Raw genomic sequence first — 22815 nt, forward strand, 5'->3', positions numbered from 1 at the left:
CATAAGGAAAGTGAAAAGTTCATGGTGAACCATTGGCCTTTACTTTCAAAGGCCAACATGTCAAAAGCGCACATGTGCACTATGCATGATTTAAGACAATAAATGATTATGTAATATCGAATTCACAAAATGTTTTGGCACATTCAGATTACAAATTGCCCTTAATCCCATGAGGGGACTGGTAATCACAGTTCCGGCCCTCGTAGGAATTTCAAGGTGTGTGGATAGGCCGCAATTCTTCTAGGGTTCACCCACGGACTCCAGGGGATGAAAATAATCGAAATCTATGAGCAAAACTAAGAGGGGAAAAATAAGGAATTGCTGTGAGAATCGGACATCGAAGTACTGGTTTCAATAGTAATTCCTTATTTCTCAACAACGGATTCAATGTATAATCCCTGGTATTCCACACTCCTGGAAAGACCAGAACCCTTGGTATCAGCTGTCATCACAAACTCACTGGCACAGGTAATGAAGAAGATCTTAAGCTTTGCTTCCTAAACTAAACTCTGATCACAACAACAGTCAATACCATACTTGAACATATGTAGTGCATGTGCAGAAGCAGTTTAGAACTGTAATTTCATTTTTTGCAAGACCAGTACGTAAACAGAAACTACGCCTGCACTTGCCTTGAAGAAAGCCTAGCCACCAGTCCTGGAAGTCACCAACACAATCTAGAATCATAGTGTGGTTGGTAAAGAAAAACTTGTCACCAACTTGACTTGGCAACTAAAGCTCTTTAATTGATGTAATGTAGCTAATTTGTGTCCCTCTACTGAAGGACCAGCAGCCCAGGGATACATAATCATTCAAAACCCTTTATCCTACTTGTGTTAATCGGAAGCCGAATGAATTTTTTTTTTAGACAAACGTCTTAGAAACCATTTAAATTTTATCATTATCATCAGTGCCTTAGTATTTGTTTTTCAGCTCCAAAAAGGCTCAGAAGAATCCCATCCTAAGGGCCTGATGTATAAAGGTGGCGCCTTGAAGCAGTTGGCTCTTTAGTACAATGACTGCTTTCTGGCGCAAACTTCCTTCTGCGCTGAAAAGATTGCACTTCTATCAATGGATGTCATCCCCTTAGCAGATGTTGAACTACAGTAAGTGGTTTGCGACGACAATTGCAGCTGTTAACCACTGGAAACCTGCAGTGCAATTTCGAAGGAGGAGGGTAACATCTTGTTTTACGCCCCACTCCTTCCAAACAACAGTTGAAAACACTTTTCCAACTCACCGGCTTGTGGTTTTGTAGTCTGAAAAAGGTAATTTTGCAAATCACAGGCGTTACAGCAGCGAAACCAATTAATACATCTCTTTTAGCACATGTTGCTATGGTCTTCACGCCTTCATGAAAAGCGGTAATTAAAGCTATTCAACTCAAACAATAGTATGACATCACTCAGCGATTATGACAATAATCGATACAAGAAAAACACAGAAATGGATTATTCGAAAACTACTCCGGCTAGTCCCCATTTTCTCCGACCTGCTGCTCTCCTCTTAACAAGCTCTTTTTAAGGACACTCTTCTGGACTTTGAGACATACTTTAATTTGTATTATCCTCTACTCTATACATGTGTTCTTTTTAGTATATCGTCCAAAAGATAAGAGGCTGGAATATCCCAGAGTCCACGTTGCCCTTTAATGATGCTTTCAGGTACTGATGAACCTCTGAGCAGGAGACACAACAGAGGGCATGGTTGTGAGTAGCATCCAGCTAGCAGGACAGCACGGTGAATGAGGAGGACCTGCTGGGGTGGTGCCGGGGTAGTTAAGAAGTAACGCACCTAATGGTCTTAGATTTTTTGCAGCCAAAAACATGGGACTTGCAAAATCTTGAGCTTTGTGTCTCCAAAAAGCCAAATGACTATCAGCAGAGAAAGCGACTTTCCAATCCACATCACAATGCAATGTATCTAAGTATCAATGGTTTGCGCACGCAACTCGTTACAACCAGATGATTGGATACCGATCCCCAAAAGGTTGTGGTATCCATTTATTTTATTTTATTTTTATTTTTGAAGTTTTCTATAGCGCTGGCCAGACCCGAGGGTATCGGAGCGCGTTACAGTCGATCTGGAGGAAACAGGTGAGGAACAATACAGCAACAAAGATTCATACAAGTTCAAAGATTAACAGAGTTGTCTGGCGCCTGAGGGGCGGCTTTGAGGTAGTGACTTTGAGGTAGTCAGAGTTACAGGGTGAGCTGTTGAGGTAGAGTTCGGGAATGCACGGTTGAGGTAGAGGATTTTTAGACGGCTCTTGAATTCTGGAAAGGAAGGGGTAGTTCTGATGTCCACTGGGATGCAGTTCCAAATTTTTGGGGCGTTGCCAGCAAAAGAGCGGCTTGCGTTTTTTTGTTTCCGGGTATTCAGGGGGATGAGTAGTAGGGAGTTTGAACTTCTGAGATTTCTGGATTGACCCGCTTTCTTGAGTTTAGAGGCTAAGTATTCCGGTTTCCCTGTGTGCAAGGCTTTGTGTGTAAGACAGGCCGTTCTAAAGCTGGCGCGCTTTTCCACTGGGAGCCATTTTAAATCTTTGAGTGCGAGGGATATGTGGTCGAATTTCTTTACGCCTGAGACCATTCTGCCTGCTGCATTAAGGGTGGTTTTCAGTGGCGCTAGGTGGGATAGGGCTGTGCGGGATAGTGTAGCGATTCCATAGTCCAGTCTGGACAGCACCAGTGCTTGGGTGGCTTGTTGGAGATCCTTCTGCGGGATGTGTGGTTTGATTTTGTTGAGGAGCTTCAGATTGAGAAAGGCGCTCTTCGTGGAGTTCTTGCTGTGGCTCGTCATTGCTAGTTTGTGATCAAGGGTGATTCCAAGTGATTTTACCGAGTTAGTCAGGGTGAGATTTCCTTTGAGAGCGTCAATAGCTTTCACCCATTCAGTAATTTGAGGGTTATCGTCCTTGTTGGAGAGGAGGAGGATCTCGGTTTTTCCTTGATTGAGTTTGAGGTGGTTTGCCCCTAGCCAGTCTTGGATTTCTTTGAGAGTGTTGTTGGGCCTTAGAATGTCGTTAAAGGAGGTGGAATTCTATGTAGATCTGTGTGTCGTCTGCGTAGAGATGGAAGGGGATGTTGGCTTTCTTCAGTATGATGGTGAGGGGTACCATATATATGTTGAATAGTTGAGGGGAAAGAACAGATCCTTGGGGGACCCCTCTGGTCACAGGGAGAGGGTCGGATGTGAAGGATTTTATTTTGACTCTTTGGAAGCGGTTCTGAAAGAAGGAGTCGAACCATTGCAGGACCATGTCGTCCGCACCTACTCGTTCTTTGAGGGCCTTGATGAGGAGCTTGTGGTCAACCGTGTCAAAAGCCGCTGACAGGTCTAGGATGATGAGTAGGCAGCACTGATCCGAATCAAGGGAGTTGCGGATGTCATCTACTATGCTCAGGATTGCAGTTTCGGTGCTATAGCCTTTTCTGAAACCTGATTGGTTGTGGTCAAGAAGATTGATGTTGTCGAGCTGACTGTTGAGTTGGCGTAATACACATTTTTCTAGGATTTTAGCTAGGAAGGGCAGGCTTGAGACTGGTCTGAAGTTGTTTAGGTCGTTGGGGTCTAGGCCTGGTTTCTTCAGGAGGGGAGTAACCTGGCCGACTTTGAGGCAGTCCGGAATGATGCCAGTTTTTAAGGAGCTGTTGATGATTTCACACCAGAGTGGAGCAGGGGTGAGTTTGAGGTCTTTGGCCATTTGTGAGGGGTTGGGATCAAGGTTGTGGGATGAGGGTTTGGATGATGAGATTAGATTGAGGATCTCGGTTTCATGGACGAGGTCGAAGGAGGACCAGGCGATAGAGGTGGGGTCTCTAGAGGTGGGTTCTGTTGTTGTTAGGTCGATGTTGGCAATCGGGGGAGGGCTGATGTCTAGAGATAGTTCGATCTTGGCTATTTTTTCATTGAAGAAGGTGACGAAGTTATCACATAGGGTTTTGGAGAGTTGGGCATGGACAGTGGACGGTTTGGATGTTTGTTTTTTGATGATGTCAAAGAGTTCTCTTGGCCTGTTTTTTGCCTTGTCTAGCGCATTTCAGAAGAAGTTTGTTTTTTCGCTGTTGATATGATTCTTGTACCTTCTTCTAATTGCTTTGAGTTCCTCGTGACGGCTAGAGGAGGGGTTCTTTCTCCAATGGCGTTCTGTGGCTCTGAGAAGTCTCCTTTCCTCGTTGATGTCCTTGTTAAACCAGGTTCTCGATGGGATGGTCCTAGGTTTTTTTTGTTTTAGGGGTGCCAATTGGTCTAGGATGGCGGACGTGGTAGTGTTATAGTGTGAGATGAGTTCCGTAGCTGAGAGGCCTTGTGCGGGGATTGTCAGGGAGGAGGCTATTCTTTCTTCTAGTTCGGTTGTGTTGATTTGTGCTCGGTTCCTGGACCATGTGGGGGGGCTGCGATGGGGGGATGAGACTGGATCTGTTGCGTGAGGTGGAATAGGATTAGGTGGTTGTCTGACCAATCTACTGGGAGGATCTGTTCAATAGAGATTGCATCATGCCGGGCGATGATGGCATCCAGGATTGCCCCTTTGTTGTGGATCTCTTTTGAGCAGTGTTGGGATAGGTTGTTGGAGTGAAGAAGTTTGTTTAGGGATTTTATTGTGGCATTGTTCTCATTATTCCAGTGTAGATTAAGATCCCCTAAATTGAGGGTGTTGGACTCTTTGAGGGGGCAGTTGGCGATTAGGTTTGAAAGTTGTTCCGTGAACGTGGCGTTGTTACCTGGGAATGATATAGTAGGTGGCATTGCAGTAGATGGTTGTCGGTGGTTTTGATGTTGGTCGTAAGGCATTCAAAGGAGTTGTAGTTAAAGGTGTCGGTTTCAACCACTGAGAGGTTGTTGTGGATAATTGCCATGCCCCCGCCTTTTCTTTTTGGTCCATCCTATCTTTATTGATGATGGAATAGCCTGGGGGGACAAGCATATCTAGGATAGGTGGGGAGGAGTCGTTTAGCCAGGTCTCCGTGATGAATGCTATGTCTATGTTATGGTTGAGGATGGTCTCTGCTAGCTCTGTAGGGTGTTTGGTGGCAGATCTGCAATTTTTTAGCATGCAGTTGGTCCGGGGAGAGTCTTTTTTTATAGGTTCGGTAGGGATGGTGATGAGGGAGATCGGGGGTCTAGTGGGTTTGCGGAGGGGATGGTCGTTTCTAAGACCGGTGATTACCTTTATAGAGGACTGAGGGGGGTGGGTGGTGGGGATTGTGTAAGAGGCGGACAGTTCACGCGCTTCTTCCCAGGTCATGGCTTTTGCCGCTCTGTTGGGTCTCCGGGCATGGGTCGAGGAGGGGGGGGTGTGTTGGTGTGAAGTGGAGAGTTAGTTGGTCTGGGGGGGCGTGAGTATAGGGGGGTGGGGAGGGACTTTGGGTGGGGGTTGTGGAGTGTCGAGAGGTTGGTGAGGATTTGGTTCAGGCCTTGAATTATAGTGTCGATTTGGTTTTCAATAGCGGTGAGGCGGCAGTGAGGCCCCTCCTGGGGGGGGGGGGGGAGCTTCTGGGAGATGCTGTGGTTGTATTGGGTTTTGGGGTCAGTTAGGATCAGATTGGGTTGAGACGTCTGCTTGGGTCGTGGGCTGGGGTGGAGGGGTGTGGTGCTTGGGGTGCGCAGGGCGGTTATTCTTGAGGGAGAGTAGGGATTGGGTATGGGGGGACTTGAGGCTGGTCTTACAGTCCACTGGAGCTGCTAGGGGGTTGTTCCGCATCAGGGTGCTTCTGGAGTATGGGCTGTGGTGGTGGTCGGGCCGTGATCTTGTTTTCGTGGGGCTTGGAGAGGGTTACGGGTTGCATAGGGGTGACTGTGTTCCTGGGGGGTGGTGTTGGGGGGTTGATCAGCGTATGGGGCTGGTGGCCTTGGTAGGCGTCAGGTGTGACAGAGTTTGCAATTAGAGAGCGGAATAGGAGGTCAAAATCCTCCAGATTGGCGTTGTTGGCTTGGATCAGGACTGTGCCATTGGAGTAAATGGTCACTGAGGTGATCCCGTAGTTGGGCAGGTGATTCGGGGTGTAGAAAGAGAGCTTGCAGCTATGGATCGTCTTAGTTGTTTTGGTGATTAGGCATTTTTCTCTCAGGTTAGAGATCCAATAGCCTGGTCTAGCTGTGTGGAAGATGAGGTCCATTTTTATTTGACCTTTTGAGGGGCAGTGGTAGACATCTGCGAAGAGGGATTCGGGGAATTTCCTGATTAGTTTGTGTTTAAGGGATTTTTTTGCATTAGGTGTGAGGCTGGGTGGAGGGGTGATGGAGATGGAGTTAGGTCCGTGACGTTTTATGAGGGGAGAGGACAGGGGGTTGGAGTCGATAGTCACTGTGGAAAGCGGTGGGGCTGGGGAGTTCAGGTGAGTGATCCTTGTGGAGCTGGGCAAAATCTTTAGTCGGCTATGGGCTGTGTGTGTTAGCGGTGGGAGAGGTGGGTGGGGGAAAGGGGGGAATGAGTCAGCTTGAAGAAGGGGGTGGTTCTGGGAACTCGGAGCATGTGGCCGGGGTGACTTAGTGGTTATGCGTTATTTGAGGGGGTCGTGGTCAATCGGGAGGGGGTCGCTAGGTGTCTAGGATGGGGGAGGGGTCGAGGTAGTGGATGGGGGCGATTATGGGCTGAGAGCTATAGTGTTTTCGGTGAAGAGAGGGGTAGTAATAGGGAGTTAATGGTTCCGTTATGGTGGTGTAAGTCTGGTGAAGAGATTAGGGGTTCAGGCGTCGGTATTGTGTCAGTGGGCGGCTTACCTAAGGCTTTAACGGGGTTCGGCCACAACTGGGACCAGTGCCCTCTAAGAGGGGGTGGGGGGGGGTCTGATTCGCTTTCACTTTGTGAATGTAGGCTATCAGCACTTGGGAGTACCAGAGGACAGCTTCATGCACAGATGACAACTACATGCTTCCCCATTGCCATTTTCAGAATGGCTATTTAATTTTTTCATTGCAGCTCCTTCCACTTTAAGGGCCAGGAGACTGAGTAAGAAAGTAGGCATTATGGAAATGCAGCAATGGAGGGCTGCTCTTAGCCTACCCACCCATCAAGGTCTGAAGCAAGGGTGCGTCTTAGCGCTGCACCGTTTCAACCTTTTTATGTCAGATCTTACACCAGTGCTAGATCAGAATAATTCCCAACCTCCTCGTCTGGGCGTAGTTCGATTAACCCACCTATCATCATTTTATTTAGTCAAACTAGAGCGGGCTTGCAAAACTTATTGAATGCACTTGCCACCTATCCAAGAAACAACGACCTAGATGAGAATCGAAAACAATACCACTTAACATCCCTCGGAGCCGTGTTTAGAATTTCTTTTGAATGATTCACGCCTAGAATCAATAACAGACTACAAATATCTTGGTCTATACTTAGACTCTAGAGGAAGTTTTACTCGACAAAAGCAACACATCAGCCAGAAGGGATCAGTCCTGATTCATGCTCTCATCATGTTGGCACGGAAATGTAATGGTTCATCTTATCAACCGCTTCTAAAAGTAAGAGCCTCCAAACTACTCCCAACAATCACATACACAAGCATGCAATGAAAGGCCAAGACGCCGCACTGTTGGACAGGATACAGATAAAAGCATTTAGGTGAGTATTTAACATACAGAAGAATTCTTCCCTGGCACAGATCCACCTGGAGTTTCATCTTGTTAACCAAGATGTATCCAGAAGAGCGAGAGCAGTAAAAAATTGCCATTAAATCAGCCGCTCATCCATCTCCTTAAATAAAGCCTTATGGTCAGAATTACAAAACAATCAGTCATCGGAACACCATAAATACCTCCAAGACTCTATCAAACAATTAGATCTCACAAATTTATGGGAATTTGTTTGGTGTCACCCATGACACCTTAAGAAGAATAACTAACAAATCCACAAAAATGATCTCTAAGCTGGCAGACAAAAACAACTTTAGCACCCTGTCAGACTTATGGATGGTAATAAAACCCTACACCAACTCTTCGGTGGCCATATACATTTCCATTCCTTTTTCTGTACATATAAAATACAGATTACTTTTTTCATGCCTGGGAAACATACCAGCATTAGCAGCTATGCCAGCATGAAAATATAATGACCCGATAGTATGCAGCCACTGTAATCATAAGAGAGTAGACCTAAATCATCTGATCTGCACCTGTCCGGGACTCCAAATAATCAGACAACAATATCTAAAGCGCATACACACCTGCAGGGAAGCTGTATAGCCTGCTTTAACCCTGGGGATCCCGAGCTAAACTGTAAATTTGTGAATTTTTAGATATAGCATATTGAGAGTATCCGAAAAACACTGCTGACCAGTTGACGGAAGCATGATATAGAATATATAATCATCTCAGTGATGACTTATAATACTGCTAAAACACTGGCAAAAATTGAACTATTCATGATTGTACAAATATTTTGCAGGAGGATTTTAAATCATACCGTTTTTTTAATCCAAGAGCATTATGATTAATCTTCACTTGATGAAATCAGCCCTAGATTTATTTTTATCTGTAATACTCTGTGAATTCTTAGGACACTGCTAAAAGACTGGTGAAATATGGAACCATTTAAGGATTGTACAAATATTTTTATGCAGAGGGGTTTCAATCTTTGATATTAGTTTTCCATCTAAAAGCATTATGTTTTACTTTTATTGGATAAAATTAGCACAATATTTTTACCTGTAATACTGAACGTAAGAGTCACTATAGCAAATGCATAGAAACACACAGTGTTCATTGAAGCTGGAAATAGTCCATAAAATCAAGTCGGTGACAATGTAGGACAATACTAAAATATTATGTCAAAAAGAAACCTATGGATGGATGATTGCACAAATATTCAATCATGCACTAGTGTTTTAAAGCTGATAATGGTTTTATACCCAAAAGCATTATGATTTACTTCCAGCCAATGAAACATTCACAAGAACTTTACATGTAATACAGAAGTATGTATTAATTAAAACCATTCTAGTAAACATATAGTAACATACCGTCTTTTATATACATTGTTATGGTTTTAATTAACTAAAAACAATAAACCTGACTTGACGACTTGATTAGTAGAATTTTAATTATTTATTTCGCTTTGTTGAAGTTGAGGCAACCTCAGCAAGCAAGGTAGTAAAAGAGTGCAGGCACCAGTAACCCTGTGTGTACCATCTACTCAGCAGCATTGAACTTAAATAAAGAAACACATATAAATAAATAAATATAAATAAGTAAGTAAATACATAAATACTCACAGTGGGGTCCTTTGTTTCCCGAAGTTTGTGTGTTAATGTCAATAACTGTTCCACTGCATTCTTGGGTACATTTGGGATCTGTTGATAAATCAGAAGACATTGTCTCGGACCAAAATATTGAGCCTTAATCACAAGACGCAAATGGTCGGTAGGTAGGCACATGTTCTCTACATTCCTAACCCGTCAATGCAATGCAACCAATACCTCCGTTTTTATTGTCAAATGTGTCTTGAGAATGTACACCTAACTAAAAATGTTCTCAATAATAAATTTTTAAGTAACTGCATCTGCCTAAACTATGGCGTGCTTTGGCCAAAAAAAATCATGTTTGTGTAACTTTAGATACCTTCTCCCGATTCCTCAAGCTTGCCAACTTGGATGTGAAAAGTTAACGTTGGATGGATGTAAGTAGTTAAGTATGTGTATATGTATGTATCTATACACCAATCGATCGATACATCTACACAGTGAGTATACAAACACACACCAAACATATAAAGTGTGTGTAAGTAACACAAGATTGAGATATACTTGCTAGACCTTCAAGATGCATATTTTCCCATCCTAAATCCTAAATGCGGTGAAACATAAAAATACTAGAAGTTTGCATGCAGCCAAGGAGCACCATTACCAGAACACAGTCTAGTCAATGGCTAATAGACCATCCAGTACTTTTTTTACCGAGGGTCGAAGCAGCTAATTTCTGAAGATGAACATCTATTCAAACATGTATGACTGGCTAGTGAAAAAGAGCCTTTACCAGAATGTTCTCTAAGAGTTCTCACAATACCTCACACGTTCGTCTACATATATGATGAGACATTAACACACTTTCCAATGCAGGTAATTCAGAATACACGTCTTTGAAATGCAGCTAAATAGGTCTTATCTCTTCTTGGACAATAGCATCTGCATCACCCAAAGCTGTGGCTCAAAAGTACAGTTGTGGCGGAATTCAAGGAAGGTTGGGTTCTCTTTGCCATAGGACTCAAGCTAAGCTGACTAGAGAGGCCAAATAAAGTGTAAAAGGGTATGACGGTGCTTCTGTTCCAAGGAAGTGGGTGCATGACCTAGCATTTTGGCAGGAGTGTGCCATTTCAAGCAGGACCAAAGGTCATTTGCATAGGGCTGGTCCCCGTCTGTTGCAGTACAGTGAGCAAAAGAATTAAGGATTGGAATGAGACCCAGAGTAAGTACTAAAAGCCAACATTAATTTAAGCATTCAAAGGATGCCTATTTTGTTTCTCTCAGTGAGAAGCCCTGAATGCTGCAGACATGCCTGTGTTCAAATGGCCATTGCAGTCAAGTTGCACACCTTTGATAATGCCCAACAAGGCACCTACCTGGGGGTACTTGGTTCACTGCTAAGAGGAGACTGGGCACGGCAATTATGACTGGGCTGTTCCAGCTGGGGTTTTGCTATATTTGTACTCTGTAGCCTTTTTGACTGCTAGTAGTATCTTCATCAGTTATTGAATACAGCCTTAGAGCCCTCTGTAGCAGGCTATACCGGCCATTAAAGACCTGCTCCAGCGTTAAGGCTGAGCTGAATGCAAGTGCCTTTAAGAAGGGAGTAGGCTATTAATGGTCAGAAGAGCCCGCTAGGGAGGGCTCTAAGGCTATTAGAACATTCTGCCACTAGAGGGCACAATGTTCTAATTTGTAAAACAAATGTCTCACGGCATCCGAGTCGGTTGAAATCCCCTTGGGCTCTCGGAGGCATTTGTTAAACTTTGGAATGTTGATGCTCCAGGCTTCTACCAGCCATTAGAAGCCCAGACCACTCTGTTGTTTTTAATAGTGCGTTCAACATTCCAATGTTCTAATAAACTAGGGTGCTGCTGAGTTTATCTGAAACCTTTATTGCCAATGTTAAACTTTCTTCCTTCCAGTTCTCCTAATAAATTGTCGCTCTCAATATTCTCAATTTAAATGTGTGACACTTGGCGAGGATCTTGTGGCAGTCATTCACCCACGATAAAAAGTCAATTTGTTCAATGCGTCTACCTTTCAAGCAAAGGCAGCTGGGGTTGGGCACTGCTAGAAGGGTGGGGGGCACTGGTTTCTATCCTGCTTATTTTTTAGGTGTTTCTTTCTCCGGTTTCCCTTTTATAACTAGGTTTTTTTTTCCCGATTCACACCCTTCCATCTTTTTATTTCAACTCTGCCTTCTAAGTATAACCAACCACCGCTCCTTAATGCATTTCCCTCATTCCTGGTCTTAAGATGCGGGGGAGACTGAGAAACAACCTAGCCAGTAAAATGCAAAAACAGATCTGTAAAGAAATGTTGCTGGTTATAGGCAGGGTCACTGGAATTATTTGATTTAGCGGCTGTGGCGACTTTCGCATAACTATAGATTTGTTGCTTAATCGGCAGATTTCAACAACAAAACGAAGTTGTTTCTAGCTCAAACGTGTCAAAAGTTACTAAAAACGCAGTGACGCGTGCTGCTGCGCAGTGGGAGACCCTTTGCAAAGTTGGACTGGTTTCCTTTATGTTGCTTATTGCTATATTAGGGTGTTAATTATTGCTATATTAGGGTGTTAAACTAGCACTAAAAAAGTGCAACTAATGCCCAAACAGTGTTAACAAGTTTAGAATTGACAAAATAATGAAGTCATACTATCAAAAAATCTGTATAATGGAACATAATTTGCATTTTCTTGACCCATAACTTACTCAACCCTGCCACATAATTTGGCCCTCCAATGCTGCATAATTCCAGTGGCCCTGGTTATAGGTCATGATTTTGAGTGAAACACATCACTTGGACTATATGTGCACACTGCGTACTCCTATTGATATCCACAAATGCCTTACACACATCAAGGAAAAATACACACAAAGATTTTTAACGTGGGGTACCATACTAATAGAAACAAAAATTGAAGAAAAAACCACTGTCAATGAGTCTTACCATTCCTTGAATAATTTCCATCTCTTCCTTCATTGTTAGGGGTTTAACAGTATGGAACAGGAACATGGTCAGAAGCTCTGGGCCCAGCCACTGCTGGGCGCTACCGCCAATCACAGGGGGCTCTGCTAGAGCAATGATCCTGAATGAAGGGTGAATGGGGAAGATGGACCTGCAAGACAAGCAGACAGCGCAGATGGATCACAAGCTACAGAGAGCTCATGAGAACCACTATAAATTCAACACAAACTGGTACCCAGCGGATGTCCTCCAACAATGGAGACGTCGCCACTTGAAATTAAAATATCTGATGTTCTAAAGACCCTATGAAGCCATGAACGTCAAGCAATTCGTTCACTTGCTTCAGCAGCATAGAGGTAAAAGGCTCTTGCACGAGTTATAGGACAGTGTTTTTAACAGCAAATTTCCATACATTTTCAAAACATAGTCCACAACTCCGCCAAATGTGACGTGACATGCTGGATGTAGTACGTAATTTTGGGAACAACTTCCCAAATCCAGCGGGAAGAAGCCTGAGTGCAAGAACTGCAACCAGGCTGGTTTAAGTGCAAAGTCCAAAATGTTTTTTTCTGTACATCAGTGCCAGTGCTTTTTCAAGAAAACTCTGCATGTGCCACGTCAACTTGGAGATCTAGCATTTAGCGTCCTCTTGCATCCTGTGATGTGGTCGGCTGCACTTGGAATTGCAGAGAACAATGAAGTTAACATAAAATGTTAATTACATCTCTGGAAAGGATGGAAATGACGTTTGGAGCCATCTGCTGGTGAGCAGACATCAATAAACTGTGAACCCAATTTTGACTAACTGGGTTTATGGAAGGGAATGAACTAGGTTAAACCGGTACCGCGCTTTCCCGCTGTGCGCTGATTTTTGAAAAACGCGCGGTTTGTGACGAAGCCAGCTCGTCATCCGCGTAGCGCAGGTAACGCCCATGACGAGCTGGCTTTGTCATCAGCGCGGAAGGCGTTAAAGAACAATTAAATGTCTGGCTATGCCTCAGTTACAAATGAAAGGATATGTCACGTTTTGCTTAAATGTGTTCTAGAAGACTAAAAGACATATTTCACTTCAATCGCATGGTAAAATCCTATAAACAAGATGAAATGGAGTACAGATAAATGACAAACAATTCTGTATACTGCTCATTTCAATGAAGAATTCCACACAATAGGAGGGAAGCCGCTTGCCATTTCATATATGTAGACTGTCGTGCAACAAATCACAAGTTATATTGGCTCCCTTAGGTGGTATACATAATGAATCAGATGTGTATCTCATGAACAAGTTGTAGTGTGGTAGGCAACTATTGATCCTATTAGTACATGCAACAAATCGATCCTCCAACATATACGATATGCTCAATGTATAGATGGCATGGATCATTGGAATGGGCAATATTACCAAAGTCAGTGTTTGAATTTTGAATTCTTTAATTAATTTACTTTAAGTTACCGGAGTCCAGGAATACAACCACTGTACACATTATACAATAAAGGCTCACATTCTTCTGTCTGGGCACAACACTTCTTATTCTGAGATTGAGTGTGCCCTGATTCAAAGGGGCTTAAATCATCACAGGAGGATGCTCACCTAAGCTGACATACACACCTCTAGAAAGACAGGTAAGTAATAAGACACATCACACTCACAGGTAGAAAGCATACATGAACTCGCACATGCTTGGTCTTATGGCTCTCTCACACACTAAGGTATTTTACTAATGTCGTTGCTTCGTACTTTGGGACTGGACAACATGTACCCAACCTGCTGCCTACCCATGAGTGTCTCCGAGTTACTTCGGGTAGCGAATAAGAAGCTCTGGGAGAATTGGACACATGTGAACGAGTGTGAAGGTCTTCCGCTCTGGTGTCCCTTTAAGGATCCAACAAAAATAAGATGTATCTAGAGTACCTGACTTGGTGACACCTATGCATAGCATTTTACCTTTACAGGTTCCACCTCATGAACATGGAGTGGGGTCTCAACTTTACTTAACTCACCATTGTTTTGGTGGCCCCAACAAGTGGTAACTTGCAACTTAACTGCTACATCCTACACCATGGACATAATCAGGCCTGTGTACCATTCCAACTCCTCTTTAATCTCTGCCTATCACTGCTTGTGAAGATGGTCTGGGGACCAGATGGCCCATGATTTCTTTTTTCTGCACCAGTGGTTAGGATCTACCCTAGTCTACAACGTCCAACCCTTAGGTCTCTTAGGGCCTTATCTGTCGTACTTGTAGATTCTGTTCATGAATAAGCCTAAGCAAAGAAAGTCTTATTTCCTTGCCCCTACACGCTAGGTAAAGGAAGGCGGGAGCGTCACAGGGATTTCCATCTGGCAGCATGCCTGCAGTCGTAAGACGAAAAAATCTGAATGCTCTCACCTTTCTCACATTCCCATGCAGGATCTCATCTGATTGTGCACCTGCAGGCACTGCTTTTCATCCAAATTTGGCCCAATCCTTTTTGATAAACAGGATACAATGCTTCTCTCAATTTCCTGGGCACACAAGCTGTGGCAGCCCTGACGGGCCTGGAGGAACACTGCATAAAGCCTCAAACATGAGACCCAGTCTCTATACAAACTCAAGGCATAGTCTCATACCACAGAGAATAGGTTCGCACACAAAGATATTGTTGCACTAAAAATAAGGTTCTTCTTCAGGAGAATGTCTCACCTCTGTAAACAGGATGCTTGTGATTGTGTATTTTGTGATGCTGCTTTATTAAAAAGCTAAATTTATAAGAACAGACAATCTACATCTGGACCAGCCAGGTAGGAACTTATTTAAAATTGAAAGAGATGATTCTGCCCGGACTGTAGGTCTCAGAAGGAAGTCATTATGGTCTACATAATTATTATTTTTATCTGTTTGGTACTGAATATGTAATATGTAATAGATCAACACTATTCATATGTTAATATTTTTATGTTTTGTATTTTTTAATATAGCCCTGAAGAAGTCCGGTTACGGACGAAACGCGTTGGCTATTTGTTTTAAGTATCATTTGTGAATAAAGAATCTGTTTACTGAAGAAATCGGACTTTAGAATTCTTGGGAGAACGATTGGAAAGTCAATGGAACTATATGTACAACGTTACTGATACTGTATTATTCACTGTTGAAGTGTGCGGGGTCACTTTGTGCAATTTGATTTGTAAAACAAGTTTCTTGTGTTCTATTATTGGGATCTAGGGGATTGTGTCCCAGACCTCCTGCACCTATACACACGCACACCATAGGGATTTTGTCACCAGTGCGGGCAAAGTAGCCTTAATCCCCTGTTCTGGCTTGAATTTGGTACTGAATATGTGCTAAAGGTCTTCTTACCAAACGTGAACTAAGTCCCGATGACAAGCAAAGCAGAATTCCATGTGGACATTCCAGGCAGCCAGAATTACACATATGAGTAGGAAACTACACACAAGGTAAACCCCACAGAATGGGAAATATCTGTGCAGGCCTGTTTTGCTGGCCAGTATCCCACACCGAATTCCCAATTAGTTTTAAAGCAGACATTTACCACCTGCTCTGAGCAGGTGGTAAATGTCTACAAGGGCCCATGTGTGTGGTAAGGGCAAGAGGGAGGGGATTGAGGAGCCCAAGGGAGTGAACGGAAGATGTGATATGGCAGGGGGAGCATGACATACCTTCCTGTGCCTTGGCTGAGGATCAAGCAGGGAAAGGACAACGATCTGGCCTACAATGCAACCGTACCGCAAAGCGATTTTAGTGGCTGGAATATTTGGCTTGTATAACAGAGTGTGGTGTTACCACACCCGAAACATCTGGGTGGAGGAACACAAAACAACATTTAGTTGTGGGGAGTCGAATGCCACACTGGAACTCCATTCAGCACTACCTGTAATCATGGGCCTAAGTGAAGAAGACACAGGATAAAAGACATTTGTCAAAAAATAACAGTATCCCTTTAGTAAATGATGCACTGTAATGCTTACAACACAGCTCTCCATCGGCAAATAATATTTCCCGGTAACGGGATTTCCTTACACAGGGAAAATTCTTGCTAAATTTGAAATACAGCCCATACGATTACCTAACATAATAAATGTGCAGAACTGATGGCTAAATCAAATGTATTGAAGTCGATTTGGAGGAATACAAGTACTTGTTATTTGCTGATAATATCCACTCACACATAAGCACCTCGCTATGACGTATTGCACCACATTGCAATATTCGACACACTATCAAGTTACACAGACGATTGATAATTTTATAATTAAATGCCTATATCCAGGATGATAAATACATTTCATTGCAGTCTTTTTTTCCGTTTCAATGGGAAGCAAAATAAACCAAACAAAAACATTCAGGCTATTCACCTGTGAGCATGTTATACATATAAGTTTGCTCTTACACTTTTACGTACCTTTACTACTACTTTCACAAACTGCGTGTGGAGTTACTCAAAAGTGAAGACTAACATGTCTCCATCACTTGAAACAGGGGTCAGAGTCAAATTTACCAGTGTAATTTACTACTGCCAAAAAGAAACAGTAGTAAGCCCAGCATCACACATGGACAACCACTGACATTAAACTACCATCTTACAGAAAATAATGGAGGTAGGGACATAAAACAAAACCAAATAGGAAGTAATGTTACATTCAATTAAATAATTTTACATAGTTAGAAATATTAATAAATATCATTTAATATGAAAAAGATCTAAAAACAAACCATATTTTCTATTCAATTATAAAATATTTAACATTTAAAAAAAAATCTTTTTTATTAACATTGCTCAAGAGAACATCAATTACAATAGGCATTTTCAATGGTACACAGTGAGGCGGACACAGTACTACAATAATAATACATTCACGTGCGGATATAAGGCATAGAAAACCACCAATGAGATTCAGCTTCCCATGTTCACCCCTCTGTATTTTCGCCAGAGCGCATTTAACAACATGTTTTAATTAATTCATTAATGTAATACTAATATTTATTAAAATATGATCAAATTACTGTTGATTAATTATATAAATCACTTTGCATAATTTGTTTTTATTTTAAGTGGGAATTTATTTTTTAATTTAAACTTTAGGTAAATATATTTTTTATTATAGTATTGTTAAATTGTTTAAAGATTTAATTCAAACTTAAGTTAATAGTGCTATAGCCTTGTGTTATTTTATAAATTCATTTACATTCATATTTAACATAAAAAATAGATTTTGAAATTTATTATGAAGTTTTATGGGCTTTTCCAATTATACCTATATTGTGCAACAGGGAGATCTCAACTCTGACCATAGAATCTAAGAAATGGGATTACTCTTTTATGAGTGGGTGCAATTTATGTGACCCCACCATCGGTACAGGTCCTAAGCACTGTTTGCCTCTGTGAGCCATGAAGATTGACAATGGTAATTTAAGCCACACTTGTATGTTCAATTTGTTTATGTTTTATTGTAAATATTTTTAAAGGATCAACAAAATAAACAGTACAATGAGTTTCTAGTCTTGTAGTAAATTGATGGCCTACACTGGGCATAGAGGAGGAAAAAGAAATTTGGGGGACACTTCCTGAAAGAGCACGCAGACACGTTCTCAGAAGTCTGAATATGTGTCAAAATTGCATCAATACCCTTCACAGAATTATAGCCATCACTACCCGAAGCTCCATATCAGGACTTTACAGAGTGCCAAAAACATTCCTGTATCCATTGGGACTGCCCCGATGATGCTTGAAAATGATGTGTGCAGCCTCCTGTATAGGCACCACTCTAGTGCGCTGACGTCAGTTGCAGTCAAGGCCATCCACACCCCCAGACGCTGTGTCCCAAAAGTACATTGGTAGACAGAGTGCATATTTCTAGACTTATTAACAGAGTACAACCACGTAACGTGAGCGGGTAGGGAATGAGATTTGTAATATACATTGGGTTTAATTTTTCTTTGCACTGATAATAATGTCATGTGAATATGATTAGTATGTTAAATAAGCAGGCGTTTTTAACTATTATTGTAGCAACAGTTTGTTAAACTAGTAATTTCATGTTGTTATGACAAATAATTGATATTAACTGTGTGTTTATTTGAATTTGTTTTGCCAGCCCTGATGATGTCCGTTCCCGGACGAAACGCGTCGGCTGTTTAATGGTTTGGGTATATAACGATTGGATATGATGTGGAGAATTGGACATTGATGAAATAAGTGTCCCCATCATTATATGATCAAAACTTCAATAAAAGAAGATTTGGAATCAACGAAGTTGAACCTATGAAAATTATTTTTTTAATACGGCGCTCCCGCTATTGATATTTTGAGAGTACAACCACATAACTGGGATGATGGGAGGGCTGGCGAGAAATCTGCAGCTATATAGAGTCTGCACCAAAAAGCACGTAACTAAAGATAAGCAACTTGTTTTTCTAAAAGACACTTCGAGTCACTGATTCCTCATCTTTTGAATAAATATAAAAGCAATACGTATTTGGAGGTGGGTCTGTGGATGGACTGAAACCAGAAAGTCTTGCAGGACGAAGTAAGCAAAATGACTCTCACGGCGAAACTGACCATCCAGGCATTCATGGGCAGGGACTCCACGCGCCAATGCAGTGGTAGGAGCTTTGGCTCTGGTAGAATGAGCATGCAGTCCTTCAGGAGGCTACTTCTTTGCCAAAGCATAGCAGATCTTAATGCAGAGCACAGTCCACTTGGAGAGGGTTCTCTTCTGCCCTGATTTTCTGGAGAAATCATGGCAGGATTGCTATAGGCAGAAAGGCATAGATGAGTCTCAAGTTACACTTAAGGCATAACGTGTCTCTGAGCGAGAGATGCCTTGGAAACTCCAATGCGCAGAACTGCTGACATTGAGTTTTCTCAGCAGTGGTGAACAGATTGAGCCAAGGATCTCGTCATTCGAGGAAGAAACCTTGCGCCACCTCCGGGTGTAGTTGCCATTGATGATCTTCTGGGCATCAACATCTAAGAAAATCTGCCCTAGCATTCAAAGATTCTGCCAGGAGGTTTACCACCAGGAAAATTACTTACTTCTAGACGCACAAGGCCTCCTGGCACAGGGTCTGTGACTCCACCTCACCATGTTTGTTGCAATACCACATTGCAGCAGTGTTGTCTATGAATGACCAGCCTCCCGTTGATGGATGGAATACAGGCATCCAACACCAAGTAGATGGCCCTCAGCTCCAGGAGATGGATGTGGAGCTGAGACTCTGCCGGAGAGCAGAAGCCTCTGATTGCCCCCTCTCCCAGGCGGCTGCCAGAAGCGATGCATCGGTTGCCACTGCCAGTTCACGGTGGAGAAGGGAGAGGGGTCTGCCACTGACCCAATCATGGTCCATTACCCACCACTGAAGAGGTTTTGCAGTCTCCTTAGGGGACTTCAGATCCCATTACTGAGCCTACATATACTACCGTGCGTGCTCTACCAGCAGTATGCCAGTGGACCAGCAGCCTTAAGAGTTGCCCTCAATGAAATCCAGGGCTAAGACTGAATGATCTGGATTATAGCCTGAATGTACTGGACCCTCTTTTCCGGGGGAACGGCATGAAACTGAAGCATGTCCAAATGTATGCTGCCACCACCACCGTCAATTTTGTGAACACCCAAGTGGTGCTGGTGAGACCTACAGGGAGCACACCAAACCAAAAATGCTCCTTTCCCACCACAAAAAGCAGATAATGCCAGTGGGCCAGCCTGAAGGAAACATGGAAATAGGCATCCTGCAGGTCCAAGACTAGGACCCAATCTCCAGGGTCAAGGGGAGAAAAGACCTGGGCCAGGGTGAGCATTCTGAAGTTTTCCTTCGTGAGGAAGACGTTGAGAAGTCGCAAGTCTAGAGTAGGCCAAAGACCTCAGTCCTTCTTGTGCACCACAAAGTAGAATAACAATCACACCTTACTTCTGGGCAAAAGGGTTTACACTTCCTGACACAAAATGGAGAGATTGTCCTCTGTCAGTCATTGAAGGGGCGCTGGAAGATGCGGCGGAAAGGAGAGAAAGGCAAGGCATATCCCTTGCTAATAATCTGTGCAACCCCCTTTTTATCTCTGACCACTACTGTCAAACCAGCGGGTCTTCCTCCATGTGGAGGACAGCATAACTTACAAAGAAAAGACCCAATGATCATGCTGTTACAGTACACAAAGGCGGAGAACCAACATATACCGCTCAGCCTCTGTGTCCGTATCTGAGGGTTCTTTTATAACGAAGATCAACAACGCAATTTGTGACCCTGGTGACACAGGACAAGTGGTCCACTCTCCCCTTGATCTGTATAATTAAAAATACAGCATATGTGTATCATACAGGGAAATCATCCCAGGCAGTATAATTAGTCTTTACAAATAGACACATCTACTGATTATGTCACCAGGTTTTTGGTTATTTCATTAAACATATACGAGTCCCCAGTGCATCGCAAATTGCGTCTTCAATACTTCGTCAACGCGTTTCGGTGGTCAATACGACTGACAACCACAACCACAAGTTAAATATCACTTCCCCAATATTCTATCACATCATATGATATCAACTGGTGATCTTATCATCAATCAGTTATAGTTCTCTGCTCCTCACAAGCTCCTCAATGAGGAATGTATGGGCGATCATCTATTTCCCTCTATCTTGGTGCAGTTTTTCTCTTTCATCTCAATGTTACAGGATGAAGCCCTATGTTGGGGTATATGAGTGTTCCAATAAATAGATCCTACTCGATGTGACCGAGAGCAAAATGCATTTTGCTGCTAAGATCGGTCCCAGACAGATCTCTAAGGGCTAGAGCCTTACTTTAAAGATGTTTAAAGGTGGTATATGGAATACAGAGAGGCAGAGTGTTCTTCTCAAGGTTGGTGAGAGCAGGATGAGGATTTAGAGGGAAAAAGGAGCACCTATTGTGCAATAGTCCCTGTAGGGAAAGATCAATCATTTTGCTCTCGGTTACACTGAGTAGGAAGTATTTATTGGAACACTCGTATATCCAAAGGGCATCATCCTGATACATTGAGATTACAGGTAAATGCATGCTATGAATAAAAATATCAATATATCACACTACATATGGGCTGTGCAACAGTTTTACAATCTGTGCCACCATCTGTTTTCACACTTAAGCTCAACAAATGCCCGATCAACTTTCTAATAGGGCATGCGGAATACATCCAAGGATATGTATGCAACAACACAAACAAAGCCGTCATCAATACTTTAAAATGACGTGTTAATTAAGACTGATCCTCAAACCCCTGATGATTGGTAGGAACATCTCCTGGCACCTTTTCCCCCTCACCTCTTCTAGACTACTAAAATAGCACAAGTATGGGGTGAGAGAATATAAAGACATCAATGTAGTTCTCTATCAACTAAAGTTTCCTCACATTTTCAAGATATACCAATTACTCAATGGGCCTCTAAAATGATCGATCAATACATAGAGAACATAACTACGATCATGGATGAGTGTATCCCACAAAAACATGAAATGACTTTAAAACAATGAACTGGTTTACAAAGGCCCTCAGAGCTGTGGGACAGACCTGATGCCATACTTATTAATAAACCCTATGTAATTTGCGAAAATGTCTCCCTCCTGTTTAAAAAGAAAATGGTCAAGAATGAAATCTCCTTTCCCAGACCAATATTATCCTTTTAACTGTGGAACCATTACTGAAATCCAAGTGACTTGGTTGGAACTTGATCAGAATTTCACGAATCTTTGTAATCCAAACTCTCTACCTACTGCACTGATCCCATTCTGCCATCTACCAACAAAGAAATTGGTACTTCATCCGAGTAATGCACCTCTTTCTCAGGTTTCTTCCTCATATAATCCAAGAGTAGTCCAGGTCACTCCACTTTTGGAACAAATAGGACCAGTCCCCAAAGATATGAGCAACTATTTTCTTGTGTCAAACCTACCCTTTCTTGCTTAAGTGAAGTAAAGCTGCGTTGAGAATCATCTTCAACTACTCATTAATGAAAATAACCTTGTTGTGGACTTCCAATCCGGTTTCAGGTAGGCTGCAGGACTGAATTGTAGACGATGCACTCCTCATCCTTTATAAAGGGCACTCCAGCTTTGCTACGCTACTTGATCTCTCTCTGCGGCGTTTGACACGATCAACCATTCCATATTTTTAAGAACCTTTGATAAGAGAATGGTGAAGAAGAAGAGGACGCTCATCAGGATGCACGGCTTAGGCAAGGGGTGGTGGTTTGCTACCTGATGCGTTTCAATTTGATGAATTGTATATGTTCATGTACAAGAATAAAGGCTCTCTCTACTGATGTTCTTACGTTCAACACAACAAAATCTTACTGCAGTTATAAGTAAACAACTGTGGATGATTCTACTCTTACAGAGCATTACAGCACAGAACATATTACCTCTTTTGAAGCTCTTCGTCTGACAACTGCAGATCTTGTTTTAACTGTTGATATCTGTCCTCTCTTATCAGTCTTGTGCCTTCATACAGAGTCAGCTCTCGGTCATGAATTAGTCTGTTGGGAAAATAAAACAAGATTGCTTCAACTCACATACTATAAATCAGAGGTTCATGGCTACTGCAAACACCATCACTCAAATGAAATGTCCTCTTAAAACAGGCAACATTAATCTTTCATGAAAATTGTTTTAAGATTTAAATGATCTTATTAAG

The 22815-nt window shown here is 42.5% G+C and overlaps 1 protein-coding gene across 1 annotated transcript in view; it reads right to left on the minus strand.

The window, feature by feature from the left end:
- VWA8 (von Willebrand factor A domain containing 8) overlaps positions 1-22815 on the minus strand; it is a 1418144-nt gene that overhangs the window by 900905 nt on the left and 494424 nt on the right. The window contains exons 14-16 of the mRNA XM_078657276.1: positions 22544-22657; positions 12136-12304; positions 9216-9293 (exon numbers count right to left, since the gene is read on the minus strand). Of these exons, the coding sequence (XP_078513402.1) occupies positions 9216-9293; positions 12136-12304; positions 22544-22657 (361 nt within the window). The remainder of the gene's footprint in view (positions 1-9215; positions 9294-12135; positions 12305-22543; positions 22658-22815) is intronic.

The sequence above is a fragment of the Lissotriton helveticus genome, chromosome 8, assembly GCF_964261635.1.
Source record: "Lissotriton helveticus chromosome 8, aLisHel1.1, whole genome shotgun sequence".
Lineage (NCBI taxonomy): Eukaryota > Metazoa > Chordata > Amphibia > Caudata > Salamandridae > Lissotriton > Lissotriton helveticus.